At 40.2% G+C, this 12,234-nt stretch overlaps 1 protein-coding gene across 1 annotated transcript in view; it reads left to right on the top strand.

The window, feature by feature from the left end:
* JAKMIP2 (janus kinase and microtubule interacting protein 2) overlaps positions 1 to 12,234 on the top strand; it is a 71,715-nt gene that overhangs the window by 50,690 nt on the left and 8,791 nt on the right. The window contains 9 exon segments of the mRNA XM_029997689.1: positions 647 to 745; positions 3,391 to 3,489; positions 3,826 to 3,879; positions 4,736 to 4,801; positions 5,624 to 5,692; positions 6,769 to 6,846; positions 7,730 to 7,933; positions 9,570 to 9,635; positions 11,233 to 11,305. Of these exon segments, the coding sequence (XP_029853549.1) occupies positions 647 to 745; positions 3,391 to 3,489; positions 3,826 to 3,879; positions 4,736 to 4,801; positions 5,624 to 5,692; positions 6,769 to 6,846; positions 7,730 to 7,933; positions 9,570 to 9,635; positions 11,233 to 11,283 (786 nt within the window). The 3' untranslated portion in view covers positions 11,284 to 11,305.

Here is a 12,234-nt window from a genome sequence, read left to right as displayed (position 1 = left end):
AGCAATGGGTGGTATTTAAGTCTTATCTGCTAATTGACAGAGCTACTTGTGTGGAGATGCTTGCCATGCAGTTCACACAAGTGCTTGCATGGCTGGGATGGCTGCTCAGTTAACTGCCTCCACAAAGACAGCTCTCCCTGCGTGCCATTTGTGCTTCATGTTCTGCACACTGGGAATCTCTGGTCTAGCCCAAGCTCTTCTCCAAGGCAGGTGCAGCTGTTTCTGTGTCATTCCTGATAGACGGTTATCCAACCTGTTCCCAGAGTCATCCAACAATAATGTCTCTACATCCCTCCCCAGACAATCTATTCCAGTGCTTTACCATGAGAGCAGTATGTTTAATAGCTAATGCAGACTAATCTAATAGTTAACCTGACACCTCTGTAGAGTTAACGTCCCTGCTGATCTTCACTAGGATTGGATTCTTTTAGGAAAACCTGCAGCCTAAGCATTTTATGATGTTTAGGAAATTGATAAGCAGAAGTTCACTTGTAAACTAAAGACTCGCTGACGTAAAACAGCAAGTAGTGAATCATCTCTAGAGTTTGGATTTTGCACTGCCTATGCTACCTCAACTACTGCTCACCAAATATTCAGTGTTTCTTGTAACAGTTGCACAGATCCTGAATTTACATATTTCTTTTAGATAGAGAAACTGGAAGCAGAAAACAACCGTCTGCAACAGGAGCTGCAGGATGCCCGAGACCAGAATGAGCTGCTGGAGTTCCGCAACCTTGAGCTGGAGGTGATGGATGAGCTTGTTATAGTAGAGTTGGTAGCAAATTAAACTAATGCACTTGCACTGGACACCAACTTTAATCAAGTGTTTACACAAGCATTGTAGTGATATAACAGAGTAACAAATCAAGCCCAGCATTTTTAATTGTGAGCTGAAGTATGTCAGCTCTAATATCCTGGAAATAGTAAGCTCCATACTTCACTGGTTCACCTCTCTCTGAGCTAGGTGCCCAGTGTGCATAGATAAGCTTAGCTGATTAATGTCAGCGTGGCTTTTAGTTACCACACCTGCGGATATGGTTTTTCTAGTACTTTGGAGCAGTCTGTTGTCAACATGCTTTGTTCTTATTGCTGGCCTAGAGTCTACTAAAATCAACAGAAATTAATTACATTTAAATTAACCAAATAAGCAAGGCTTAAACCCCATCCTCATGTACTTTGCTCAGGGCTGCATCCTGGTTCACAGCTGAGATCCCTCCTGAGAGTAGGCATCCAGGGTTTTTTGTTTTTGTTTTTTTTTCATGAACCTGAGCAGGAGGAGAAAGAAATGTTGAACGTACTTTTATCTTTAATAGCTGAAGAGTAGAGTGTTCTTCTAAGAAGTCAGAGACGCAGGTACAGTTCTCTCTTCAAGGTCTTCAAAGCCCTGTTTCCCCCTATGAAAATCTTACTGCTGATCTATAAATTATACTGGCTTTGTTCTTCTCCCCTCTTCCAGCAAGGGTGATGAGACAAGAGTTCAAGTTTCATTGAGAGTGCTGCTGTGAGGAGAATTGCACCTCTCTAGCCCTGTGCTTGAAGGACTGGAACTGTTTGAAGTTTAATTCAGCAATGATCGATGAAATTGCATAAGCAGTTGTAAGAGAAAGTATCAGACCCAGGGCTGTTGTCTTCCAGTACCACACCTATGGGGGTGAAAGGGTTGTACCTTGTCCCTTCTGACTCAGCAAATCCTGAATTCTTTTCTCTGTGGGGACTTGGCTGTGAGAGGAGAAGGGGGGCTGTCCTACCCAAACCAATCTGTACTGGGTGATTAGAGCACTCTTCGTTACAGAGGAGAAATGTGCACATTGGCTCCTGTGGCAGAGGGAGCTGAAGCCAGGTCCGCGACAGCCCGCAGGGCACTCTGGCTCTGCTGGGAGATGCCTGTGGATCCCCAGGGCTGCTGGTGTGGGCTGGGCTGTGCTCGGGGCTGGTGATGCCAGTGCTGCCGCCCTGCTGTGAGCATCTGAGGACAGCTAGGGTACAGGGCCAAGGTGCCCAAGAACACAGGCTCCCTGGATACAGGTTTGTAACGGCTTCTGTGCTATTGATTCCTGAGGCACATTTAATCTCACTGGATCTCAGTTTCCTGCCACTGTGGTGGGGATAAGAGACATTTCATACAGGTGAATGTGGTCTTGCTCCTATAGCCTTTGTCATCATCCTTGCCAATGCTGGCACATGTGAAAAGCCAACAGTGCCTGCCTGTGTGTGTATAGTGCTTGGCCTGGAGTTGTCCTACTTTGTGTCTTGAGGCTGTGGGCCCTAGCACAATGAATAGCAACAGCCTATCTGCCCACTTGTGAGCACCGTCAATTTTGCAGGCACTGTACATGTTCCCTGTTGAGCAGCTCTCCTCATGACCTGTGTTAAGTAAGAAAGACCCCACAGGCAACACTGGAGATTGATGGAGGAGCTCCAGAAGCCTCTGCAGGTAGCCAGAGGACTGGGTCAGACCTCGATCTCCCTCTTCCCAGACTGCTCCTGGTTACAGATTCTTGTTATGAGCACCAACTGACAAAAACTTCCACCTGGTCTTTGGTCCAGTATAAGCTGGTTTATTTCTCAGTTGTTCTTTTCAGTTGCTGTCCAAGGCCTTATATATTTGACATTCAGAGCTTGTAGGTAACACAGAGCCTTTCCTGGCTCTCATGAATCAGTGCCGTGACAGATTTGTCCCTTATTTACAGAAATTTCCCACAGTTTTACCTGACAGCTGTGTCTCCATATGACATGGAACTGGACCGATCAAGTGAATTATGTGTTCATAAACCAAAAATGTATTTGAAAGTGAAATTTGATCTTCACTTCTGTGCTTGCCTGAATACCTGAAAGGGATGAGAAATAACATCTTCAAATTTTTATTTTTGTCTTTGATCCTTTAAAACTGGACAAATATTTGTAGATTCTATGCAATGAAGGTGTATAGATAGCTAAATTGATCAACTTTTTGGAACTTACTACTTTCCACAGATACTAGAACATTAAACGTACTAGGATGAGCAAATGCGTAATCTGAGTATCCTAGTAGTCTTAAGTCAAATACCTGTTTCTAAAGGCAGTATTTACAACAATATATAGTTGCTCGACACTTCATTAAGAAAATCACTTGAGTCTTAGCCAGGTGACAGCCTTTCCACAGACAATTTGTGAATTGACATAATTAATCAAATAAATAATCTCCTGTAAAATAATTAGCTTGGGTTTAGGATCCTATCCCACCTGGCACACTGTTTTTCAGACTAGGTCTAAAGGTTTCTTTGACTTGTAAACTGAAGAGCTTGGCTTTGTAAAGCATGATACAAACAGCAGCTGTGGCATTTTAATGAGTTGTGTATGCATCTCCTTCATTCTAATATGTTCTCTGGTATCTTTTCAATTTATTTTCAGGAAAGAGAGAGACGGTCCCCACCATTTAATCTCCAGATTCACCCATTCTCAGATGGTGTGAGTGCCCTCCAGATCTACTGCATGAAGGAAGGGGTTAAGGTAGGTCAGTTTTATAAGGCAGCACTTCTAACTACAGGAGTGGTGGGTGCTGCCCATATAACCCATTACATTCACCTCTGCTAATAACTCCACTAAACTTTAAGTATTTAAACTCAGTCTAATGTAAGAGTGTGTGATGACTGACACAATTGAATTGGACTCATAATTTTCACCATAATGATAAAACCTGGCTCAAAGGCAACTGAAATCAGTGTGTGATGCATTTCCATGGGATAAAACAAAATAGTCGATTTCAACATGGTTTGTAGGAGGGACGAATATTGCAGCCGTGATAAAATGTGCATGTCATGCCTTTACCTTATTCTCTCTTTGCAGGATGTCAGCATCCCAGACCTCATAAAGCAGTTAGACATCCTAGGTGATAATGGGGTAAGTTAAAGTGGGAGATATTTTCCCTTTACAAGCTGCACTTTGTACAGTAGAGTAAGTGAAATCTATAATTATCAAGACTATTTTCTAAGATGCTTGTTAAATTATGTAATATCAGAACAATTCATTTAAGGAGTGTTTATGTCTGTAAGTTAAGGATTTGTGAGACTTCAATAGTCTGAGAACTAGTGATGAAGTAGCAGCTTTAACATCCAGTTTAGCAGACTGGGAAGAATGTCCAAGGCCACTGATACTTGGAACTGGGCCTGACTGCACTCCAGTCATTCAGGAAAGCACGTGAATTAGTTTGGCAGTCTGAGCCAACCACATCTTCATCAGGACTAGGATTCCTCTGCAAACAGTTTCATAAATATGCAAGAATTAAATCCCTTGTGCCTTTCTAAGTGGGCATTGCTGCCCACTTTAGTCACGCATGTAAAAGAGATCATCCTCTGTCTCTGGCCAACATTAGATATGTTCTAAGAAAGTGTATAAGAAATAAAGATGAAGGATCATGATTGTCAATTCACATGCTGGTGTAAATGAGCATTATTTTTACAAAAGCTTTAATGGAAATTCATCTTTGTAAAACTAGCATGAAGACAAATGGGTCTCAGTTTACATTTCTCATAAGATGTAATGGAATGAAAACATATAGTTAGTCCATATCATGCAGAAAGGCAAAAGCAGTGTTCTTTTTAATATGTTAACAGACTCAGAATGTTTTGATGGGAATAGGATACCCAGTACTACAGGGATCCCCTGAAAACTATAGACCTAGTCTGTAGCCTGGACTATCTTTATTCATGCAGGAAATTGCTGCCAATTTTTTTCTTCCCTTTATTTTTCTTCACAGAATTTAAGAAATGAAGAACAAGTGGCCATAATTCAGGCTTCCACTGTATTGTCCTTGGCAGAAAAGGTAAATTTGCTTTTCTCATGTGTTATCTAAGGCCTCATCTATGTTGTTAATATTGTCAAACTTTCTAGTGTAGGAAGTGATTCCCCAGGTAAACTGTGCCAGCACAGTCCCAAACACCTTGCTAAAGCAGGAAAAATACTAAACACAGCTGGCCCAAGCTGTGAAGTCAAAACAACTGTCAAATGAAACTTGCAACTGTAAACTGAATGAGAAACCATCAGACATTTAAGCCAGAATTAGTTATAGCATAGGATTATATATATATTTTTTTTTTATATATATATATTCCTGAGATTTCCAAAGCTTCTGAAGGGATCTGTATGCGAAATTGCCACTGAAAGTATGTGTCTTAAGTTCCTTGTTTTGGAAATTAAAAAGAAAGTGAGGGTTGGTTAAAATTGCTTTCTGTGGCTCAAATGCAGCACACAATTTTGTCAATGTGACAGCTTCCAAGGATTCTACTCAACAAGTCCTCCTCGGCAAAGAGAATTGCTGTCTATCCAGCTAAGCTATTTTTGAGATGCTAGAGCCCCGTCATGGGCCCTTGTCCATGGGATGAAATGGGTTCCCTGTCCATCCAAGGAAGTGTGCTTTTCCATCTTCCAGTGATGCGGTAATGGTGGTCCTCTTGCTGCTTCTCTGTCAAGTGCTACCTACAGACATTGTGGCTGCCCCATCACAGGAGAACAGCCTCAAGATGGGCCCAGAACTAGCAATAGGTTACTAAAAATAGACGAACAAGATTCTGTAGATGTCCCATTTGCCACTGCCCGTGTGCCTAGAAAACACGGCAGGTTACAGCTCTCATTGTCTTCCCTCCAGTGGATCCAGCAGATTGAGGGAGCTGAAGCTGCTTTGCATCAGAAGATGATGGAACTGGAAAGTGATATGGTAAGAAAACTTTCTTTAATACACATTTTAGGGGCAAGACACTGTGTGTGTCACATTTACTTCGTGTGCCAAAAGATAACTAAAAAGGTCTTTTGGCAAATTAAGTATGCAGGCTTTCTCTGATTATTGGTGAATCCATAAAATTTTTACTAGTCTGGTTCACGTGCAACAGCAGAATAACAGAAACAGAAATAGTGAAAACTTTCCCTCTCTTTCCGTGAGGATGACTGTTCATTAATAACTATGGAGGGCCCAAAGGTTGCTCGGTGTTTTTCAGAGATGTAAATAACCGCACTCTTTTGTCTCATAAGATTCACAGTCTAAACGTTAGCTGTTGTATTACATTGTATTCAATAACACTATGTGGGAAACTAAAGAATTATCACACTTTTATTTCATTACATTTTAAGCGCATACCATCCTAAAGGCAAAACATTCACAGCTGAACTGAAGTTCCTGTAGCACAAGTAAAGTTAGTACCTTACTCTGTTCTTATTCTAGTTAATGGAAGTAACATACAAGATGAACAAGCATAACTACAAGAGTTGGATAGCTGTAGTGGTTTACATTCTGTTCCTATGGTATGTCTGTACTTGAGTCAATATAGCTTAAGGCAGGCTGAGAAGTTAAGGCACAGCAGCTTCCCACAAACAATGTGAATGTGAATATGCCTGTTTAGTTCCTGTTTAGTTTATTGCACTTTCACACTTCTTCCAAAACAAGAGAAAGCAGAAAAGTAGTTGTCCATGATGCCAGAGGAGATAACTTTAGAAAAATCACACAGAAACCCCTAAACTACGCTACTGAAATGCCAAGCAATATAGCTGAAGTCAACAAAGAGATGATGGATTTAGTTCCATGTAGATCAGATGTATTATCATACAAAAGCAATCCACAGCTATTTTCCCTTCCTTCTTTTCTAGCTGAGTCAGATATTAATAACTCTATGGAGAGCCAGTTTAAGACCAGTCTCCTAGTCCTGCCTGAGTCAGATATCTGTAGTTGATTTAATGCAACTTCCCAAAGTACTTTGAGTAACTAATTCATTTTTCTGTCCAAATGATCCTTCATTGTAGGAGCAATTTTGCAAGATAAAAGGTTATTTGGAGGAAGAATTAGACTACAGGAAGCAAGCTCTTGACCAAGCATACATGGTATGTACAAAGGAAATTCTACAGCACATATTGGCCAGCACTGTCACAGGACACAGAGACTCTTGTTGGATCAGGAAGAGAGGTTTTTGCTTTTTTCTTAGTATCTTTTTTATTTCTTTGGTTTTTTCCCATTCTTCTAATGTACTACCATGCAATCTGCAAAGCTTCAACATGACACCTAGGTTTTTCATGTCACAAAAAGGCAGATCTCCTGAAGTCTGAAACTTTTTTGTCAGTTAGAGGCAGATACTGCTCATTAATGTTGGCTTGTCCAACTGGAGTCAGTGCAACCAACTGGAACTCAGATCTGGAATCTTGGCCATTTTGCGCATGTCATAGCAAGAAGACAATATGCCACAAAAAGCAAGAGTTCTTGCTCTAAACGCTGCTATATCAAATTCTGATACATAGGTCTGATAACTGGCTGTGCAAGTTCATCATGTTTGTTTTGTCAAGTTAATGAGAATGCTCATTGATTAGCAGGATTAAGAGCAAAGTAGTCTGCCAGTGGCCTCCAATCTTTCCTCTTTTGTTTTTTAGCACAGTGGGTCAAAATTTTAGAATTGGTGAAATATTCATCTTTACACTTACAAAATAGGTATGAAAATTTTATCCAACTCCTAATCATGTCTTTAACTGTTTAAAAAGTTGAAGTGAGGGATTTCAGTGAAAATTAAGATTAAAATATTTTAAAACTGAAAGTTCATATCCTTTTGTCAAAACACTGAACCATTTTATGAGTTCTGTTTTTCACATTTTTGCACACTTGAGCACAGGGACCACCTCTCATGCAGGTGCCTGAATCTGCCACCGACCCCCCAGCTCCCACTGTGTTTTAAACAATGTTTCATCTCTAATTGGCTTTTGGTATTGCATCAACCAGAGGATCCAGGAACTTGAAGCCACCTTGTACAATGCTTTGCAGCAAGAAACGGTGATAAAGTTTGGGGAACTACTCACTGAAAAACAGCAGGAAGAGCTAAGGACAGCAGTAGAAAAGCTAAGACGTCAGATGCTGAGGAAAAGCAGAGAATATGATTGCCAGATTCTTCAGGAGAGGATGGAGCTGCTCCAGCAGGCTCATCAGGTAAGAAAAAGGAGCCACACACATCCATATCTACTCAGCTTTGCTGTATAAGAACATAAGCTGAGGTCAAATGTAGGCAAGCTCCAGGTCGTGAGGGAGCCTGGCATCTAGTTTTTTGAGTTGTTTCATACTTTGCGTCTTTACTGCGTGCACAAACACACGTGATACTACCTTGTGGAGGACTGTTTTGGCATGTTTTGAGTCTTAAAATTCCAAACAAAAGTTTTCATCCAGAATTCTGTACGCATGAATCTAGCTTTGTAATAAAAATGATCATCCTTAGTTATTGGACTGGACACAAGAGGAACTGTATGAATGCTTCTGGCTGGTGTTACACAGGAGAGCTAGCTGTTTTTCCAGACAATTCTGCTCTGTCCCCCCCCCAAAGTGGGCAGTTGTTATGTTTCACTGCTGAGATATTGTACTACATTTTGCGTTCAAAGACCAACGTTTGCTGCTCTGCAAGCTGTGAGGTCCTAGAGCAAAATGGTAAACAGTCACAGCATGCAGATTAATGTGACAGCTGCACAATGAAACAAAACTTACTCAGATGTTTATGGGAAAAAGACAGAGAGCATATGCCCAGTGGCTGGGGTTTCTGGTTCACAGAAAGACTTAGTTTTCACAGTCCTGCTTGATCCTGAGTTAGAGACTTGAGACTGGTCCACCCTTATTTCTTCATACCAGGCCTTTGCAGCGTGAGGAGCTTCTTGATTTCAGCCATGACTGCTGCCCTGATTAACACTGCCACAGCAGTTCTGGCTTCTTTGAACAACTCTTAGCCAGCCTCAGTTGCAGCTGGGCTTAGGAAAGGCTGAGAGGCAAGGAAAGAAAGAGATAGTGTTTGAAAGCTGCTGTAAGCTAGTTGTCTCATCTCCAGACAATTAGGAAGATGGTCACAGGGGCACTGTCTGCTCTCCAGGTGCCAGGGCATCCAGGTGTCTCCTGGTTTGCCTCGCTGGATCTCTGCTGTTTGCTAGCCAGCTAGCTGTCTTATGCCCTGACTAAATAGAGAAAAGATACCGAGATTCAAGGCCTCATTTTCTGTTACCCATTCTGTGGGATCTCTCTTCCCAAGGGGCCAAAAGTTTATCTCATGTTATGTAATTTTTCTAGAAGTACCTAGCTCTGCTAAAAAAAAAATACACCTTGTCTATAGGTTACATACATCCCGCTCACCACAAAATCAATGTTTCCATAGTATTGTATACATTTATCATTTCAGATCTAATAATAACACTTTAATCCTCTTTCAACACATCAAACTGTGAGAAATCTTAATGAATCGTGATATAATTCTTAAGAGTATAACCATGATCTTACATTTACCATCTATTTAACACAGGATTAATATAAAATAGATAATATGAAACAGATCCACTATTGATATTAATGTCCAGCATTTGATGATACAGTCAGATATATGCAGTAGCATATTTTGAGCAGTTGTACACATGGTAAAGTTGGGGTTAGGCCAGGTTAGTGGATGGAGTCATGGTATTACACAAGACTATCCCTGCCAAAGAAATGGATTTGTTAATTTGTAGGCTTTTGGCACTTGGAACATTAAGTTACTTGTTCAGCGGAAGAAATTTACTGAGAATTTAGTCTAGATGCTTTCTTTTCTGATTTCCAGAGGATCCGAGATTTAGAAGATAAAACTGACATCCAAAAGAGACAAATTAAGGATCTGGAGGAAAAGGTTGGTTCTGTTATGCTTCTGAAGCACACCGATCAACTTTTTTGAAAGTAACGACCTAGTTCTCTTGAACTACGTGACCTTTTTGTTTAGCTGAATCAGGTGGACCTGTTGTTGGTGGTCTACTATGCTTTCTTTTCAATTTGTGTTTCAGTATATACAGACTTTAATCTTAAGAGTCTCCTCCACAACATTTCATTTTAGGAAATAAATGCCAAACACTTTTAATTATGGTGGATGATACTGTACCAAATGAAGAAGCCTTTACTTGACTGTTAAATGCTGTGTTGGTAGACAGGCAATACTTCCACTAAAGGCAAGGTGAGGCTAGCAAGCAGGAAGGACTGAATGAAACTGAGTGAAGATTTGAAGATTGTTCTTATCTGGCAGGACTAGGGAACTCAGGTTCTCATGCTGTCGTCTTTATTGAAGCTTGTAATTGACTATGCAGTATAAATACGGTACCAGAATCTTGCCCTTAAACTGAACTGTCAAAGAACTATATATGCACATTCTTTATATATACTATATATATATACACACTCTCTCTCTCTCTAAAAATATGCACTGCATTTTTTTGGTGAATAAGGCCAACTGTCACATTGAGTTTTGCTACTTGTACCTAGGTTAGATAGGATAGTTGAAAAAAGATCATAGCATGGGCACAGTGTACTGCTACCAATAATGTCTTTTCTAGAAGTGCCAGACTGGTGTAAGATGCATCTCCAGTGGTAGCCTTGCCAGTGTACTTACATTAGTAAATATCAATGTCCATTGTAAACTATAACATGAAATAATGGCTATATTAGTACAGTGACAGTAGTGCTAATGAGCCCTTTCAGTTTGTACGTATGTTCCTAAAGTGAAACAAGTGGGCATAATGCAAAACTTGATACACATAATTCTTTCCACTTTTCTTTCAATATTTTTGTGCTACAAGGACTCAGTGTCTTTCTTTCTAATATATATAACTTGGAAAAATAACAGATGATCTGTGGTGAAAATAAAAAAAAACAAAGCAAAACTTATGCCATGGTCAGATGAATACCTTGAATAGGAGACTTCTTAGTGTCAATTTTCAAAAGAGCTTTTGACTCACAAAAATTCTCATCTCTTAGATGTGAATGACAACAACAAAGACAACGCATTCATGATTCAAATGAGACATCCAAAAATAGATTCTTAAACATTTAATGGTTAGGGTTTGATATTATGAGTGTGTGTGTGTGTGTGTGTGTGTATATATTTCCAGGCTATTTCCAGCATGGATTGCAGGCACTGTTTTTTAACGCACTTAAAAATATTACCCATGCTGGTTTTGATATCCAGCTTTGTGACTTCAGTCAACCCGTGGTGGTTCATAGTGACAGTTATACCTCAGGCTTTCAATATGGTGCCGACTGTAATTCATCACCAAAATTAATGAGATCTGTTTTCTAAGCCTAGGAGGTAGTATGGTACTTACAGAAATAACTAGGGAAATACAGTGTTTTCTGAACACGCATAGTTATTCTAATTGTCCTACAGAGCGTAAAAATAATCCTGATGCTTACAATGCCATGACCTTTAGTTTTTACGCAATCTTCTTTTTCTTCTGCAGTTTCTATTTCTATTCTTGTTCTTCTCTCTTGCCTTTATTCTTTGGCCTTGATGTCAATGTGCCTCTTGGAAAGGTAAGACTATTTTATTTCTTTCCTCAAAGCTAGCACTTCTTGCACAGAGCTGAGGATCACATCCTTGTGTGTTCTTGTGTATGTCTGGAGTCAGAGAATTCAGCAGGTCGTTGTCAGTTTGTAATAGTTCACAACAAAGGGTCATCACACTAGTGAGTTGCCACAGGGAGTTGCAGTCAGACCAACACCATCCAACGTACTTGTAAGTGAATTGTCAAAGCTTGCTGGTGATACTGTGCTATTCAGAATTGTAAAAATAAAAGCTAACAAGAATTTCACAGTATCAAACAGCCAAGAGAATTACAGGTGAAACTCAATGGTGATGTTTGCAAAGTGATGCAGAAGGAAAACAGTTATAAATCTCAACCATATACACACTATGATGGGCTCTGAACTGACACTCAGGAAATAGATCAGGAGGTTATAACAGGTAGAGCTTAGTGCCCAGAAATAGGAGAGATACAGAGGAGGGCAAGGAAGAATGATCAGCTGCTGAGAGACAGGAAGAGGGAGACAGAGAGATGGAAGGATTTCTCTTGCTCAGAAAGCGAGACACTGTTAAAAGGAGGTATGAGAGAGGTCTAGAAAATTTGTCATAGAACGGATGGATGGATGGATAGATTGCTATCGTTCACTGTCTCCTCCAGTACAAGCAATTATCATGTAATAAGTTTAAAGTAAACAAAAATTGATAGTTAATGATGTAGGATGTAAAGAAGTCTTTGCCACAGCATGCTTAGCAGCTGAAAGTTCAGAGCTCATAAAGCAATGTGAAGATGGGGAAACAAATCAGGGAACTATAATGTGCATGGCCTTCGCGTCTTTCCCTCTGTGTCTAGCAACTTTCAGAACCAGGATGCTAGGCCAGGAGGATCTTTCTTTGTATCCAAGATAACAGAAGTAGAACACAGCCTAGATAATGTTATGTT

Source organism: Aquila chrysaetos, chromosome 22, assembly GCF_900496995.4.
Source record: "Aquila chrysaetos chrysaetos chromosome 22, bAquChr1.4, whole genome shotgun sequence".
NCBI lineage: Eukaryota > Metazoa > Chordata > Aves > Accipitriformes > Accipitridae > Aquila > Aquila chrysaetos.
The sequence above is the reverse complement of the archived record's forward strand: the minus strand, read 5'-3'. Positions and strand labels throughout refer to the sequence as shown.